The sequence below is a fragment of the Ptiloglossa arizonensis genome, chromosome 1, assembly GCF_051014685.1.
Source record: "Ptiloglossa arizonensis isolate GNS036 chromosome 1, iyPtiAriz1_principal, whole genome shotgun sequence".
In the NCBI taxonomy this organism is placed as follows: domain Eukaryota; kingdom Metazoa; phylum Arthropoda; class Insecta; order Hymenoptera; family Colletidae; genus Ptiloglossa; species Ptiloglossa arizonensis.
The window spans coordinates 28,274,688-28,293,054 of NC_135048.1; the positions used below are offsets into that span (position 1 = coordinate 28,274,688).

The 18,367-nt window shown below is 43.7% G+C and overlaps 1 protein-coding gene across 1 annotated transcript in view; it reads left to right on the forward strand.

Annotated features, from left to right (window-relative positions):
• LOC143154712 (uncharacterized) overlaps positions 1-18,367 on the forward strand; it is a 50,972-nt gene that overhangs the window by 14,214 nt on the left and 18,391 nt on the right. Inside the window, 3 exon segments of the mRNA XM_076326648.1 lie at positions 10,915-11,437; positions 14,008-14,418; positions 16,811-17,223. Of these exon segments, the coding sequence (XP_076182763.1) occupies positions 11,288-11,437; positions 14,008-14,418; positions 16,811-17,223 (974 nt within the window). The 5' untranslated portion in view covers positions 10,915-11,287.

An 18,367-nucleotide genomic window follows, 5' to 3' on the forward strand; every position in this document is an offset into this window, starting at 1 on the left:
AATTACGTTTAATTTATTTACTCGCTTAGTAAACAGGTTAGGGTGGGTATACGTACACACCGGTGCGTTTCATCGAGGGAACACTGGACTGGCGAGCTGGCAAAAATTAATTAAAGAGGTAAAATATTATTTCGGCCCCCCGTCGTTATTGACAATCGATATCAATTGCGTCGATGTTTAATAACGAACGACGATCGAAATACGCTATGCGGTATGATGGATGTGAGATCATTCGCCGATAAACGTACTCTTATCTTTTCTAGATCGATTTTCGTAACGCGTGTCGATGTTTCGCGAGAAGTCGGTCAAGTGCACGCGCACTGGACATGGATTCATTTCTTTTTTTCTTCTTTTTTTTTATCGCAAACAAAGCTACTTATGAAAGAATTTCGTTCCGTATCGGTCACTTTCGATTCTTTCTCTCGCACGGAACCCCCACTAGCATCGGTATCGGCTATTCGGACACCTCGTACGAAGAAACACGACGATATCGACGCGCTGTTGCATAGTAAATAATCCGATACGGAAACACGGGATCAGGCGTAATCCGTCGACAACGTAGACGCTACGCGAGATACGTCGTCTAAGAAAGGTAATCACGATCATTTTCGCGAGGTGTTTAATTTTTTCTTTTCATCTATCTCGTCGTTGGAATGAAATTATCTGGATGTTTAGGCGGTGTTGGGGATCAAAGCGTTGTTCGTTGGGGCGTGCCGCTTCGTTTCATCTCGACGTTTTATCGTAGAGCGCTCCTATCCGCAGATTTCCAAGAGAACACGTAAACATTTTGCCGCGCTTTCGTCGGCACAAAGAAGCGTATTAATTATCATTATCTTAAGGCGACCTCGACGTCGCGGCATTCCAACAAAATTAATTACATCCTCGTTAACCGTCCGGTCGATCGAACTTTGCACTCCGCGCTCCCGAGAATCGCGTTTCCTCTTTAATTAACTTTCTCGCCGGACGCGAAAGGGTCGAGGACTGAACGGGCTTTTCCATCGCGCTTTTTCCCATACAACGATACCGTCTCCCTATTAATCGCGCTGTTCGCGGGAATTGCGCGCAACGTCGCGCTTCGTCGACTCTCCCACCCTCTCTGTGTAGGATCGAGTCAGCGAAGCGGAGGACACGCGAAGAAACTCGAACGCTCGCGATTAAAAGTAAAAATAATTTACCGTCGCGGCTATACGGGGCGTTTGCTTCGACGCGGCGCAAAATTTTACAACCGTTTAGGGAAACATTCAAATTTCGAACGGTACTCGAACCGATTGGAAAAAATTGAATAGATTGGATAATAAAAATTTGGAAAATTTGGAAGAACGATTTACGAGGCGATATGAGCGTCGCAATTTTTTTTACCGTAGTGTACTGTATATATGTACAGGGTCGTAGCATGTAACACAGTTTTTATAACGCGGTTCGCTGGAAGACACTCTCCTGTAATACGGTTTTTATAACGCGGTTGAGTAATATAGTTGTAATATAGTTTTACAACGAAGTTGTATAGTTTTACAACACAGTTTTCTAAAGCGTGGTTTGTTATAATACGGTCTCCTATAACACGGTCTCCTACGACACAGTTTCTTGTAGCAGGGTTTTCTACAATTTGGTCTCTTATAACACGGTCTCCTACAACACAGTTTCTTGTAGCAGGGTCTTCTACAACACGGTCTCCTACAACACGGTTTCCTACAACACGGTCTCCTACAACACGGTTTCCTACAACACGGTCTCCTACAGCACGGTTTCTTATAACACGGTCTCCTACAACACGGTTTCCTACAACACTGTCTCCTACAACACGGTTTCCTACAACACGGTTTCCTACAACACGGTCTCCTACAGCACGGTTTCCTGCAACACGGTTTCCTACAACACGGTCTCCTAAAGCACGATCGCTTATAGCACGGTTTTCTACAACACGATCTCCTACAACACGGTTTTTATAACGCAATCATCTATTTACATCATTCTCCCACAACCACGCGCGCGGGCGCGTGCCTCACTCCGGTACGGACTTCGACGAAATTTCTAACCCTGCAATTCCGCTCCGATAAGATCCGTAGATTTCGCAAGCGTCCGCCATCTCGAATCGGTTATCTCCCACTCTCGAAGACAGTGAGTCGCGCGCGATCAGAGCGCGCCGTTCATCGAGAAAACACCACCGTGATCGTCGCGAACGGACGCGCGAAAGGGTGAGAGGCACAGAACGGTGTGGCGCGGAGGAGTGGGATGGGGAGGAGTGGGGGGTGAGATTTTGTTACGCGCGAATAAACGGCCGACGCGATTTCCAATACGAGGGTCCGCGACCCCGGGCGGTTCTAGGTGTCGTCGAACGAAATTGGAAGCAGCCCCAGGACCAACTAGGAGGGGCGCGCGACACGTCGCTTTGGTGAAAAAAGGACGGCGTGTCCCACCCCGGTATCTTGCCCGCATCGGCGGAGAGAGAGTTCATTGTCTCCGTCGTTACAAAATAACGCCGCGAAAAGTACAATATACCCGCTCGTTCATTGTCTCTGTCCCTTGTTTTCTTATTTTATTTCCCTTTTTCTATCTCCCGTGTCCGCCGCGCGTTACCGCCGCGTTTATAGAGCGGACAATGGGTCGGCGGCCGCCCCGACAATGAATAGAACGCCAGGACGACGACGACGATGACGACGATCATCGCCGCAACGGGACGATCCTCTCCGATTTTCGCTCGAACGGTCACCTCGAGCGTCAAACCGACGCGGGAAGAGAAAATCGTCCCGCGATCCTCGAGGGACCATAGCGCCCCGTCGAACGACGCGCGAAAATATTTTCGTCCGTTTAAGGACACTCGGCTATCCATCTTCCCGCCCGTTCTACGTCGTCGCCCACTTTATCGCCGCGGTGACGATAATTCGCCTCGGCTCCCCTCGGATCCGCTTTCTGCACGACCCTCTTCTTCTTCTCGAGCCGCCCCTTTCTTCTGAAACCTTAACGTCGAGCGCGTAATCGCTCTCGGTGCTTTACGTTCGTAACGCGCCACCTAGGGGCACGCGGGACAATCGCGGGATATCGGCACTGAACGATGATCTCATCGGGGTGCAATTATCGGGGTAAGCGGTTTAACCACAAGACTCGTATAGGGATTAAAGCAAACTTATATGTTTCTATTCACGTTTGAACTTAATGGTGGCCTTTTCTCGCGAGTACGCAATTGGGAGCATTCGCTCGAAAGCGGGGTAGGTAGCGATTTTTTTCCCCACACGGATTGCGCAAGTTTAATGCATTCTGTTGCGTGTTTGTTGATTTACGCAAACAGTCGTGTAGACGACTTCTGAACGAAGATCGCGTCGAGGTGCAATTATCGGGGTAAACGGTTTAACCACGAGCCTCGTGTAGGAATTAAAACAAACTTGCGCGTTTCCATTCGCGTTTGAACGTATGGTGGTCTTTGCGCGTGAGAACGCAATTGAGAGCACGGATTCGCTCGAAAGCGGGGTAGGTAGCGATTTTTTTCCCCACACGGATTGCGCAAGTTTAATGCATTCTGTTGCGTGTTTGTTGATTTACGCAAACAGTCGTGTAGACGATTTCTGAACGAAGATCGCGTCGGAGTGCAATTATCGGGGTAAACGGTTTAACCACGAGCCTCCTGTAGGAAATAAAACAAACTTGCGCGTTTCCATTCGCGTTTGAACGTACGGTGGTCTTTGCGCGTGAGAACGCAATTGAGAGCACGGATTCGCTCGAAAGCGGGGTAGGTAGCGATTTTTTTTCCGCACACGGATTGCTCAAGTTTAATGCATACTATTGCATGTCTGTTGATTTACGCAAACAGTCGTGTAGACGACTTCTCGTAAACGATTCTTGAATCCGGGGTGAACAGCGATCGAGTCTCGTTTCTTTCGCGCCTCGGTCCCTGAACTTGTGGCAAAACTCGAGAACGAACTCGGTACCGATTTATCTTCTCTATGATCGCTACTATTTCCACCTCTTCAAGTTCCCTCGTTGCTAAGTGACCATTTCATCCACTCGTCCGCACAATGCGAAGAACGAGACCCTCGTGCAATTATCGTGGCAAAGGATTTAACGAGGAACCTCGCTTACTCAGCACCCCGTAAACCCGCTCTTATCTTTTCACGCTCTCGTCTCGAAGTATAGTAAACCCCGCACTCGAGAAACGTTAGAGCTATGAATTTGCTCGAAAGCGGGGTAAGCGATAATCATCGAGTCGAGGCTCGCTAGAACGCAACCATTCACTGCGCGAGTCTATGAATCGCGTTACGTAATCATTGTTGACGACTTCAACCCTTGAATCCGGGGTGAACTGCGATCAAGTCTCGTCTGTGACAACACGCGAGGGAGAAGGAAGCTTATATCTATTTATCTCCACTGTGCTACCTACTAGTTGCCACTTCGATCTTCGACATCCCCCCCGTTGCTAAGTGACCATCCCCTCCACTCGTCGACACAATGCAACGAACGAGGTCTTCGTACGATCTTCGGGGTTACATTTATCGAGGCTTCATTGTGTCCATTCTGTCGATATATATATATATATATATATATTACATACTGGGAGAGAGCTGGTTTTCCGCTCGAAGCGGACGTTTCGTTCATTTTCGTAGCACGGTTGCGACGACTCTTTCCAGTTATCTTGGCTGGGTATCTAGCCGGGGCGCGCCAGGGGCGGGTTGCCACGAACATCTGGGTCGAGTCCCTCGAAATTCCGTTCGAGGGGAGAAACGGTAGAAACGAGAGCGGACGCGAGAAGCGCGAAAACGCCCGCACGGCTTTTTCACCATGTCGCGCGTTGTGTGTTCCATCGTCGTCAAACCCGGAAGCGTCGGGCGGCTTTCCTTAAAATATGAAGCTCGTATCTTTCTCCCCTGTTCGCTCGTCGCGGCTTCGGGCTATCCGCGCCCCAGCTCACGTGACTCGTGAACACGAGAGTGGAGACCGTTTCACGCGAGCAACGAGATCTTCTCGTGGCAACGGTGAGAGCGAGCAACGTTTTTCGCGAGCGTGTCGCGGAATCACCAGCGCCCGCGACCCCCGCCAAGTAAAACGCGGAACGGATACAAACTCGCGGCGAACTACGCCGAAAACGCTCCTTCGTTTATGATTGGAATTCCTATTTGAGTATTCCGATATCGTTATGAGAGGAATTCGAACGTTTGTACAAACAGCAGATCTTGGAATACCGAACGAATTGAATAATGGGGAAAGAACTTGATTTGTAATCAAAGGAACGATTTATAGAGGAAACAAAAATGAAGAACTTGGAAAGAGTTCGAAATGTATTCGAATTGTACTTTGGAAGCATTCGAAAGGTATTCGAATTGTACTCTGGGAACATTTGAAAATTATTCAAATTGTATTCTAGGAGAATTCAAAAAGTATTCGAATTGTACTCTGCAAGTGTTCGAAAAGTATTCGAATTGCACTTAGGAGCGTTTGAAAAGTATTCGAATTACAATTTAGGAGCGTTCGAAAAATATTCGAATTACAATTTAGGAGCATTCGAAAAGTATTCGAATTGCACTTTAGAAGCATTCGAAAAGTATTCGAATTACACTTTAGGAGCATTCGAAAAGTATTCGAATTACACTTTAGGAGCATTCGGAAAGTATTCGAATTACACTTTAGAAGCATTCGGAAAATATTCAAATTGTATTCTGGGAGAATTCAAAAAGTATTCGAATTGTACTCTGCAAGTGTTCGAAAAGTATTCCAATTGCACTTTGGGATCATTCGAAAAGTATTCGAATTACACTTTAGAAGCATTCGAAAAGTATTCGAATTACAGTTTGGGAGCATTCGAAAAGTATTCAAACTGTACTCTGGGAGTATTCAAAAAGTATTCGAATTAAACTCCAAGAGCATTCGAAAATTATTCAAATTGTACTCTGGGAGCATTCAAAAATTATTCAAATTGTATTCTGAAAGAATTCAAAAACTATTCGAACTACACTCTGGGAGCGTTCGAAAAGTATTCGAATTACACTCTAAGAGCATTCGAAAAGTATTAAAATTATACCCTAGAAGCATTCGAAAAATATTCGAATTGTACTCTGGAAGCGTTCGAATCGTTCAAGCGTTCGAACATTCCGCTGGAGAAAAATTCGACAAGTAATCCCAGCCCTAGACCCGAGGCGCGGCTCTCCTCGGAGATTTCCGTAACGTGACGCGGAAGGGGTTCCCGACCCTTCCTCCCACCCTTGCTCCTTGTCTCCGCCTGAAACGAACGTGCCTCGAGGATTAAAGAGCGGACGGAAATTATGTCGGTAGGGACGTCGTCGATTCCATCGCCGGACGTCCCGCGGGAGCGCGCGTCCCCGGAAATAAAGGTGCTAACCTACTATCGTCGTTCCGTCGAGACCGGTTACACTGGCAGCCACATTCGTTCAGGGTAGTTTGTCCCTCACCGTCCATGAATCGTTTCACCTTGTCTCGTTCTCGATTTAGCTGAAACGCGAAACTGGGAATCCCAAATAATATCGCCAGCGAGATCGTACTCTCGGAACTTTACTATTATAACGACACAAATATGTCAGTACCATCTGTAACAGATTGGAAATCAAATTTGAAAGAAACGACAATTTTTAAAAATAAACAAAAAATATTTTGCAACAAATGCGCAAGTCTCTTCATGAAATACTATGAACCACTTATGAAGACAATTTTTTGAAAATGAGAATCTTGGTCCTAGATACACTAAACTCGATACTGGACAAATTTTTAAAAACAATTTACTATTTTAGTAAAAAGAGGTCGATAAATTATTCTATCGGGAGGAAAAAATCGTACAGGAAGATACGTACCGTAAATAATAAATATTTATTGTATACTTCTTTATACATTTATTAAATATTTTTATATATTTATTATATATTTTATATATTTATATATTTTTCTCGAATACTCAAAGTAAAGTTTATAGAATTGTGTATTTTCATAATACTCCGTCGTTTTTCACCGTCTAGTATTTATTTTGTTCGCGAGCCACACTGCCGTCCTGGGCGGATGCATTTCGGCCGATTTCTGCCCCAGCGAAAGGGTTAAGTCGCGCCGCTTTTCTTTCTAGAGGCACTCGGCTCGTTATGAGCCACCCTCGAACACCGTGGCGCCCCCCTACGTATAGCACACTTTCGTGAATCGGTCTCCGGAGACGCGAGGGTCGCCCAATTCGTCATCTCGTACTTACGGGGTTATCAGAGAATTGCCACGAAATTTCCGGAGGAGATCGTTGCCCGAAAATCATTCAGGGACGAACCGGGAGATCGCGACACTCTCGCGGGAAACGTGTACCGAGAATCGGTGGCTATTTTCGACCATGTTCCTCCGCGGAATTGCTCAACTTTAGAGGACGATTCCCTGCGACACGTCACGGTCGAAGAAGCGGAAAAATTGTCTCCAAAGATAGAGACGAGCATGAGTCAGTCGGGCGATGCGAGACGCGAGAGATTACGAGCGGACGCGATTTCTCGCGTTTCTGGCGCCAAGGATCGCTCGAAACTAAGGACCGGTTCGATACGTGGTAAAGAACCCATTTAGCGCCACCTATCCGATTACGATCGTCCTAAGTTCTTTCGCTCGAAGAATTACTTACAGAATTATGGATAAAGAAAATTTAATATACAATTGTACGTAGAATTGATACTAAGTTCTTTCATACGAAGAGTTACTTACAAAATTATAGATAAAAGAATGTAATATACACAGTTATCGGTACAATTGATACGATAAAATGGGCAGTCTTTCATTTCTGTTGTCTTTGAGTTTGTACGGAACGGTGCAAGATTTCAAATTTACCGGAAGAGTAAAAACTATTGGGTTGTTCGGAAAGTCATTTCGTTTGTTTTTTGATGAAAATGAAACACGATTTTTTTACAATGTAGAAACATTTTATTAAATTATATATTCTCCATTTTGAAAAACGAAATGACTTTCAAACAACCTAATACAATTTTTTTATCAGCAAAATAGAAAAGAAAGCAATAAAGAAGCTATAATTATAATATTTAAGTCACTGAAGTGATAAAATATAATTCTTTTGGATAATATAGACACGGCAGAAGGTATTGACGATTGTAATTCAATGGTTTCTGTGAGTGACATTTCCCTAAACATTTTCATTAAATCGTTAAATTTATATATCACCCGAATACATAGAAAATCTTATCGATTTTCAGTGATAAATATTCTACCTTTGCTAAATATTCTAAATCGTTAAATTTATATATCGCTCGAATACATAGACAATCTTATCGATTTTTATAGTGATAAATATTCTACTTTCGCTAAATATTCTAAATCGTTAAATTTATATATCGCTCGAATACACAGAAAATCTTATCGATTCTCATAGTGATAAATATTCCACCTTCTGTTCCGAACGATTCGTGTTACAGTGTTCCCTCGATGAGAGCAAGCAGCCCGGGACTAACGTCGTTATATAGCGTAGAAGGGATACAATTCCCAAGTGGTAGTTTCTCGGTTCGTTCTCGTCGTAGGCGAGAGAGAGAGAGAGAGAGAGAGAGAGAGAGAGAGAGAGAGAGAGAGAGAGAGAGAGAGAGAGAGAGAGAGAGAGAGAGAGAGAGAGAGAGATGCAACGAGAGCGAGTCACAGAGACTGAAAGCGAGCGAGGAACGAGACAAACGAATCACATTGCGCGCAAAGGAGTATTAAGCATTCGAAAGACGGAACGCGGCTAACAAGGAGAGTGCAATTAAAATTTCACCATTACGTTGAAATATAATTTTAGTTGAACCGCCTAGGAAGTATTATTCTAGCGTGACAAGAAGGCATTGAGTTGTAGACACGAGACTCGATTCCGTGCGGCTGGAAAATTTTTGGATGTATTTATTTATTTATTCAAATTAAATTATCTGGATTTCTCTCGCCTTCGCAGAAATAAAATGAAAAAAAAATAATGGGGAGGGTGTTTAACGCTCGTCGAGGAGGCAACCCCCCCAGCTCCAATAAAAAAAATATTTTATCTTACAGTTTTAAAGAAGTTATCAGTGTAGCCTAGAGAAAGACTGATTTTCTTTTGCCATTGTAATATTATAATATTACCACCGATTATTTAAGAATTGTGCAATTAAGTAGAAGGATCTCTAAAACGCCTCTTCCTTTTAAGAGAACGCGTCAGCTTGAATCCCTTAATACAAAAATAAGAATATATTTAGAAACTTCATCGAAGAAGGACTTTTGGAAGGAAATCAGCTTTTAACTGGATTAATATCGCCTCTTACTTTACCAATACACCAATATTTACTTACCGTCATAATTATAACTCTATTACATCGCCCCTCGGGTTAATGATCCTCGAACAATGCTGCACTGTTATCGATTTTTATATATATATATATATATATATATATATATATATATATACACATACACAAAGTTATCGACAAATCTATTTTCTCCCCAGACATTTTGCCCCAATTTTATGCTCCTGTAACTCACCTGAGAAATCATATCCGCTTCTCGATATAATTGTTTAAATCGACCGTTTTTAAATTCTAATCGTTTCCGCGCCGTTCTTGGTTTTTCAAATTCAGTAATGCTCGCTTTAATTGCAATCGAGCTGCCTTGTTTGAATTTCAATGACCCGTTCCCCCCCACTACTCGGTGTCTCGAGCCGAACGTAATCTGATCCTATGAACAAAGCCAGTGAATAGATATAGCAAGAGGAAGCAAGAAAGAAATAGTCTGCAAGCAGCGATGATCGAGCGCGAGTACTTCAAAGAAACGCCGCACGCATAAATCGTTCAATTCCAAAAATTGTATTTCTACATTTTTCACTTTATCTTTACAACAACGATATCAACAAATTGGCGAGATTGTCCCGATCAAAACAAATCCAAACACGGCATACTTTGAAGAAACTTTATTCTTATTTTAGCATTTCCGTTATATGAAATATTTAAATTCGTTGCGAACAAAATTCACCGGATTTATGCCATGTTTGGGCTCGTTTTAATCGGGAGAAGCTCGCCGATCCATTGGTACCTTTATTAAAAAGATAAAGTAAAAAAAGGAAAAATTTTAATTTTTGTAGCCGAACAATTCGCATCGTAGTGCGCCACGCGGTGTCCCTTTGAAACAGCTCGAGATCGACCATCCTTTCGCTGTGTTATGCTCTTTACTTGTCGAGGACCTCGGGAGAGAATTCCTGGAATAAATTCACTACCTGCTCCGCGACCGTTTCAACGTCAACCGCTGATTTACTTGAATTTAAACAAGCATTCCCGCAATGCGTGTAACCTCTTACTGTAAATAACTGCAAATAGTAAGCTAATCGACAATTAGCCCGCATACCCTCCGCGTGCCACCGAGCGGTGCATGCACTGTACAGAACAACCGGCATTTCGAGTTTATTAACCCTTTGACAGTATTCGATGTGGGCACACGGCCAACTGATCCCGTGCGGTGAACGCCCATGGACGTTCGGCGTGCACGTATTCTCAATGAGCGAGAAAATCTCCCGCACACGGCGCGCGTCTTGCGTCGAAGTGGTCCACGCTCGAAGGGTTAAAATTTTACCAGCCCTTTGAACTCGAAACGAGACCCTCCATCGCCATCCAATTCGGTGTACTTCTTCCAATCGGTGAAAACTTCGTAGTTTGTAATTCAAATTTGAATTTAAATATTACACATCTCGCAAGCTGTAAACACGTTTATGTAAAGTATTGAAAAAAAAGTGTTCCATTCGAGATTAATTTTACGATTTAAAAATTTTTAACGTGCCCACCAGTTTCTGGTAGCAAAAAAGTTTCAAGGGCAAAGGGTTGGTATTTGCCCGTGCCGGCTCGCGAGACACTCGATCCCGTCGTTAACACGGGACGTTTGTTCGTCGATCGAGGACCCGAATAACGCGATACGCGCGGCCGATAAAGCGAACTAACGAGCCTGGGCTCCCTTTTTGTGTTCCAGATCCGTTGCCTCGCGTCGTCGAGGAATGGCGCGAAGCGAAGCGTCGCGTCGGTTTTCCACGCTAACCGGCCGAAGTGCGACGACGTAGAACGCTCGGACGTCCGCGAGACGATAAAATTACTCGCGGGTAAAAGCGCGATCGCGTTCCGCCGATATACCAGACGCGACTTTCACGTTCCGCTGCACGGGCGCGGCAGACCGCGGTGGTGTGTCGCGATCGACGAATCGCGATACGGATGATAGCCGAGTCGCTGCGTCGCACGATCAAAGTTGCCGGCAGTGCGACCGAAACGAGACACGAGAGACCGAAGCTTTAATCGGGTAAGGCATTATTCGACGTGGCGCCGCTCCTTTGGGCCGAATCGCGTGCAACATGTTCGGGACGAAACTGCGCACGTGGATGGAGGCGCATATCGTGCGATCGAAAAAGAAGAAGGACAGAAAGAAGGGGGAGAAGGGATTCGATTCGAACTGCAACTCACCGAGGAATCACAGCGCCAACAGGTCTCCCGCCTTGCACCAAGTGAGTACCATTGTCGCCTTTAACCTGTTCTCATCGTTGAAAATTCTTTCGATATTTTCTAAACAAAAAAGAGGACAAAAACAAATATGTATATATTTGATATTTTCTAACCGAAAAAGAGGACAAAAACAAATATGTATATATTTGATATTTTCTAACCAAAAAAAAGGACAGAAACAAATATGTATATATATTCGTAATATATAATATATATGAACTTTATTATTGTTTATCCTTCACAGAAGTCGCTGAAATATTCGCGATACTTTTTGAAATATTTTCATTCGGATTTAACGATGAAAAATAATTTGACAATAAGGGTATATTTTTCATTCTTTTGTACGATGCGAACGGGTTAAGCCGGCTGCGTATTATCGACCTTCCGTGGAACGATAGTTTACCTCCGGTGTATTTTTCCGGGGCGCGGCTTCTACTCGGCGAGCGGAGGGGAGAGAGGCAAGGAGGAGAATTTTTGACGCGGAAGAATTCGGTTATAGAGCCCCCCTTTCGCACGATCGCGTCAATTTTAACGCAAGTTCGCGCCCGTTGCGTAACTGTCTGTTGAGAGTGGACACTCTCAGTGACCTTAGATTTTTCGACCTTGTCGCGAGGATGTGTGGTTACGCGAATACTCCGATGATCTTGATTTCCTTTCTGGCTTTACCGACAGAGACAACTCTTAAAATAATACAGAGCGATATTATTAAGACGGACGTGTTCTATTTTTATGTCCATGTTCTGTGTTATGCAGATTACAGGGCCTTCTCCCGTTTAAGTTAACAACGCCTGTTTCCATCGATACACTGGTCCCTAATTTTAACAGTCTGTGTAATTTTTTACATTCTCTCTGACTTCCGAATAACTTCTTACATTCGTCGAGTAAAAAAATTCAATCCCTCCGAATTGTCAAAAAACAACGTAACATCGAATCTTTTATTCACAAACCTTCCGTGCAGCTATTCTCTACCTTTTCAACCCGTTCAGCCTAAACTATCAGTCAAACCACATGTGACTATACTGCATTTTTATACAGAGATTAATTTTTTTCATTTCAAACAACAAAAAACACGTCACCTGTTCGAACCAATATCTCAAAACAAGCTTCACCCAAGATCGCACAGCTTCTACAATTTTTATTATTTTCGTTTACAAAAAATCACGAATCGGGCGTAAACATGGATAAACACCTACGCGAAAACTCCGTATCGAAAAGTCTCACGGTTTCTTCGAAAAAAAATCTGAAAGAAGTCGACGTTTTTCGGCCGGAAAGTATCCTCTTTGAGGCCAGGGAAAGGATACCTACGGAAGCAAAAAAAATTTGAAAACCACTGGTTCGATCCTCGCGATAAAATACACGTACCAATGGAAAAAGGTTCGGATATCGCGCGGCGTTCGTTCGCCAAAGTCGGTAAATATCGAGCAAGGCGCGTTTCCACGGGCGAACGCGCGCTCGTTACGTTTCCGCTAACGTCCGCCCCGGTGTTGCATCGGCACTTTTTCTGGGCCCGGTTTCCTCCCTCGTCGACGAACGAAAGACAGAGACGCGGCAAACAAGGCGGAGAGAGAGAGTGGGGGTTTACGAAGCCCGAGGAGAATTGGCTTCGTTGCCTCGCAGCCGCTGAAAGAGCCGGGGCCACGTCTTCCTCCTCGAGCTCCCGCTTCTTCGCTCGAGCTGGCTCGTTTTCCTCTACCAGGCCATCCGCGGCTATCCAATTAGACGACACTGGCCTGGGCTCTTCTACCTTTTATCTCTCCCACTTCCGCGGCTACTTACCCTTCCGCGACGAGGCTCGAACTCTATCGAACGTCCCCCGCCGAAACGATCCCCTCCACCAGCCATCGGCTTTCTCGCCCTCGTGGCTCGAGTATCTGCATTTAATGTTCCATGTATCCTGACGGGGGACTTACGCTCCACCTTTCCGCCAAAGCGCGTTGAGATCGGAAGGGGACAGGTTGGGTCTCTCCCACCCCCCTCTTATGCAAGGGTCGTCCCCTTCTCGAGCCTGTCACGGGTCCTAGGTAAACCCGTAATACGTCACAATCAGCTAAGAAATTTCGTTGAATATCATTTTGAAGGTAAAAAGACGTAGAGTGAATGCGTACGGTACTTGCTGGTAAGACTTACACTGTCGTTTGTTCGAACGTAGTCCCTTTATATACGTTTTATAGTTTTACCCTCTTATATTGGGTTGTTCGAAAAGTCATTTCGTTTTTTTTTTTTTTTGGTAAAAATGAAACACGATTTTCTTAAAGTGTACAAACATTTTATTAAATTATATATTATTAAAATTATAAAAGTCATTTCGTTTTCTTTTGGTGAAAATGAAACATGATTTTTTTAGAGTGTACAAACATTTTATTAAATTATATATTCTCCATTTTGGAAAATGAAACGACTTTCCGAACAACCTAATAGTTTTTATCTCGTTCCCTTTCGGGTACGATAGGTGAGAATGGGTACTGGGTAGTTCTCATCTCCGAACTGGGTTGTTCGGTGCCCCTTGAGCGTTAAGGATTTTCGAGAAACGCGTGTAAGAGACTTCTGTAAGATGGGCGTGTGATTTTTCCAGGTACACCCGGTAGACTCGCCGTCGAAGAACGTGGACGGGATTCGGTTGCACGGGGGAGGTAGCTACGGCGGCATCGCCTCCTCGACGGCGACGGCGTCCGCCTCCTCTGGCACGTCCGCTGGCACCGGTAGCGTGAACCTCTCCTCGCCGGAGAGCGCCTATAGCACCGGATACTCGACCGACGGCACCTCGCCCGGGACGAGCTTCCCGCCGGAGTATTACATAAACATCAGGACCGGCACTCACTACTTTCAGAGCAACGGGAGACCGAAGAGGCCGACCGAGGCCGGCGAGCCACCGGCTGCCGCCGCGCTACTCGCGGGACATGGGAACTTGGAAGCGACCGCGACCTCCGCGAACATGACCAGGAACAACGAACCGAGGGACGTCCGGAACAGCACCCCGAGCAAGGCACGTATACAACGAGAGATCGAATTAGTTCGAATAAAAGAGGAAATAAATGAAATCGATATGCGGGGGGGGGGGGGGGGGATTTATTTATGTATAAGTAAATTTTCTCCATTGAGAAATATCTAACCCTTTCGTCGCTTGCCTAAGTAAAAGTGTGCGGTAAAAATAAGTTTTGGGTTTTTTTTTTTTTTATTTATACTGATCCTATTTATTGTAAATAATGGAGAAGTGTAAGGATAGTATCGGTAGTAGACACGTATACACCGAGAGAGATCGGAGACGGGAGAAATTTTGACTGGAATAAAAGAGGAATAAATAAAATCGATACGCGGAGATTTATGTACGAGTAAATTTTATCCACTGGGAATTATCTAATCCTTTCACCGCTTAGAATGTAAGGGTATAACAAATATTTACTTCTTTTCTACCGTACGTTAATTCTATTCATCGCTCACGATATAAAAGTTTGAAAATGGTACGATAAATTTTGAAACACTTTAAGTAAAATAAGTATTTTTCTTCCATTCTGTACGTTGGGACAGCGCGTTGCTTTCGCGGATTTCTTTCAGTTACGTTGGCTGGTTTTATATCGAGTTTCGAAATTTCGTCGCATCTATCGCGAACGATAATCTGAAAAAATTATATTCTCCACGTTCTGCGTTTAGAAACCGTAACAAACTTGTGATCAGTTTACAAAGGAACCGAATATTTCGGTCTTCGTATCTCCCATCCTCGTAGAGATACTCTTGTAACCCGATCTGTTTGTTTTTATTACTACAAGCGCAACGAACGGACGACACACAGACCGAACCCTATAGCGATTCGACTCGCTCGTGTGACGCGACTCGATGTACGGGCTAAGCGGCGAAAGAATAAATTCTACAATTGTAAAACGGATAGGAGTTTATTTCTCATTCGTTGTTGGAAACTTTTATCTGGATATGAATTTCCTTCGTCTCTGTCCGAGATTCGTTTGTTACCAATCTTTTTCTCGTCGCATTGACCCGGTTACTCGACTTTGATTGTACGAGAATATTCTCCTTCATCCTTTAATGCGCGAAACGTCGAAATACGTCTTCTACGGTATCGTTACGAGCTTAAGATTTATATGGGCGCAGTTGGACCTATGGGAGAGGGTCATTGTGACGCAACCTTCGTCTTTCATTGAATTCCTTATTGACGAATCCTATTTGTTTTTATCTGTTATTCTTGTATTTATAAGTCATCGTCGTTGTAGTCCGAGTAATCTTTCTTACAATGGTGACGTATCTTTATCTGTGACCATGTGCCTAGAACAAACTGAAACTTCGTTTAATTTTGCCTTTATTAGAAAAAATAGAGGAAACGTTTATTTAACTTTTTTGTGCAAAATTTAATTCTTTTTAAAAATTATAACAAAGTGTATATAAATTTTTCTTCTTTTAAAATACTTTAGTTCCTTTTTAGATTTAGTAGTACTTGCCAGTATTTAAATTGTTATCGTGTTGCGTTCTGGCACACTTTATACAATTATTTTCCGTTTTATATTTTCGGACCAACCGTGTCTCATCCGAAATACTAGATCTTCGCTACTGCAGTTTGTCAATTTTAATGCTTGTCCTCGTTCTTTACATAATTATCCTATTTTAGCGTTGACCTTTTCAAAAACGATCGGAAATAATGCGACCCCGTTACCAGAATTTGTAACTATCGCAATCCTGTCACCGATGAAATACACTTCTCCTATTCCCCTGATGCTTTCAGGCAATCTACTTATAAGTAAACATTTTATTTTACCCATGCGTTATCGTCAGCTATTCCATCTCCCCTGCGATCGAGTTCAACTTTTTCCCACACTAAATACGCACCCGTATATTATTATTAATCTTTGGCGCGCTCCGGGTCAATTTTGACCCGAGCCCAAATTTTTTCCCCTTCACATTGGAACTCGTGTTAGATTCAAGTTTTACGTTACTAAATTCGTAAATTCGTTTACTTCAATGACCAATGATTGTTGGTTCTCATCTCCGACACAAACGATTATCTATACGGATAATCCAAATGGTCCCCGACCCCACTTCAGAGGGTCAAGATGAACACCAATAACGATCAGCTTTATCGATTTCCCACACTAAGTATAGTCTGGGTTCGGTATACTGTTATTAACCTCCGGGTCAAAATTGACCCGAGCCAAATTTTTTTCCTTTCACATTGGAACTCGCGTTAGATTCAAGTTTAACGGTATCAGATTCATAAATTCGTTTACTTCGATGATCGTGACAAGCATCAGATAAATGACTGTTGGTTCTCCCGTACGACACAAACTGTTATCCATACGGGTCAAAATGGCTCCCGAGTCCGCTTCGGTTAGTTAAATGAACACCAATAACGATCAGCTTTATCGATCGAGCAGATCAACGAACGTCTGGGTGGACAAGTTCCGAAGGAGCAGCCTCAGCGTGCGCAGCTATCAGCGCAACAGAACCAGGATAGGTATCATCGACGAACCGAGTCGTTCTCCGCCGATTCGTCGAGGAGCAACCTGGCGGTGCCCTCTTCGATACCACCCCCGCTGGTTTCACCCTCAGTGCAGTCACCCCGTGAACGTTCCCGCATCAGAACAAATCCGTGGCTATCGGCCAACTCATCGGGCTCCAGTACCGCTGGTTTCAAGTCGAGGTTCAACCTGGACGATACCAGCAGCAGTTCGGGCCTCAAGCTCACCGAATCCTCCGGTAGCGCTAGTGACGTAAACGTGAACAGCGCGCGGGAGGGACGCACGAGGAGGGAGTTCAAACAGGAGAGCCTCAGCGCCGGAAGAAGCCCGTCAGTAACGTTTTTCTCTCTCGATTTATTGGGTTGTTCGGGAAGTCATTTTGTTTTTTTTTTTTTTTGATGAAAATAAAACACGATTTATTTAGAATGTATAACTTATATATTCTCCATGTATTAAATTATATATTCTCCATTTTGGAAAACGAAATGACTTTCCGAACAGGTCCGAATAGGTTGTTCAATAAGTTTCGTCGTTTTTTTTCATAGAAAAAAAAAATACTACGACGCTACGACATTGAACAACTGTAAATCTATTAGGTTGTTCGGAAAGTCATTTCGTTTTTTTTTTTATGAAAGTGGCACACGATTTTTTTTAGAGTGTGTAAACATTTTATTAAATTATATATTCTTCATTTTGGGAAACGAAATGACTTTCCGAACAACCCAATGTATTAATTCTATTTTTTTAGACGTTGATCGTCCATGTTCGATCGTTTCTCGATTTTCGTAGACCACGTCGAGGTTTTCGAAAGTTTTCCACAGCCAAGGTTCGTCTCGACGAAGTTCCAGGCAAACGTCGTTCGTTTTGTTAACATTTTTTTCTTTTTTCTTCTTTTTCGATCAACTCTCGAATTTCGTCGAAACGAGCAAATTTCCCGTACGCCTATGGTAGTCGAATCTTTCCCTCCTAGGGGAAAGTTTTAATTACAGGCTCGACCGTCGAAACCGCTCGAGGGAAACGCGAGTTTCGTGTTCTTTCGTGGAACGTGTATTGTCGATTCGCAGGGTGCACACGCTCGAGAATCTCGACTGTTATCGACGTGTATTATTATTATTGGGAAGTCTTGTTGTTCGCGCGAATAGAGAAAGTCCACGTACAACCCCGTCCATAAGTAACGGGACACCACCCTTTATTTGAAAACGAAATGATTGAGAACCGTTTTGAGAAAGATACGGTTACGAGTGTAGGCGTTGTATATTTTTTTTTGTCGATACGACTTTTTCAATACGACGTTTTTTATATTGTTTTTAAGGACTTTTTAATTTCTTTTATGGGAGCAAAGTACCAAAAGGGGAGTAGCAATATTCTATTAGCGTTGTACGAATACTTTTGAACGGGGGTGTACTATACAGGGGTGCAAGAGTGGTATTGTTCGTGTCGAAACGGGAATTTATCGGTAAACTTAAATTAATT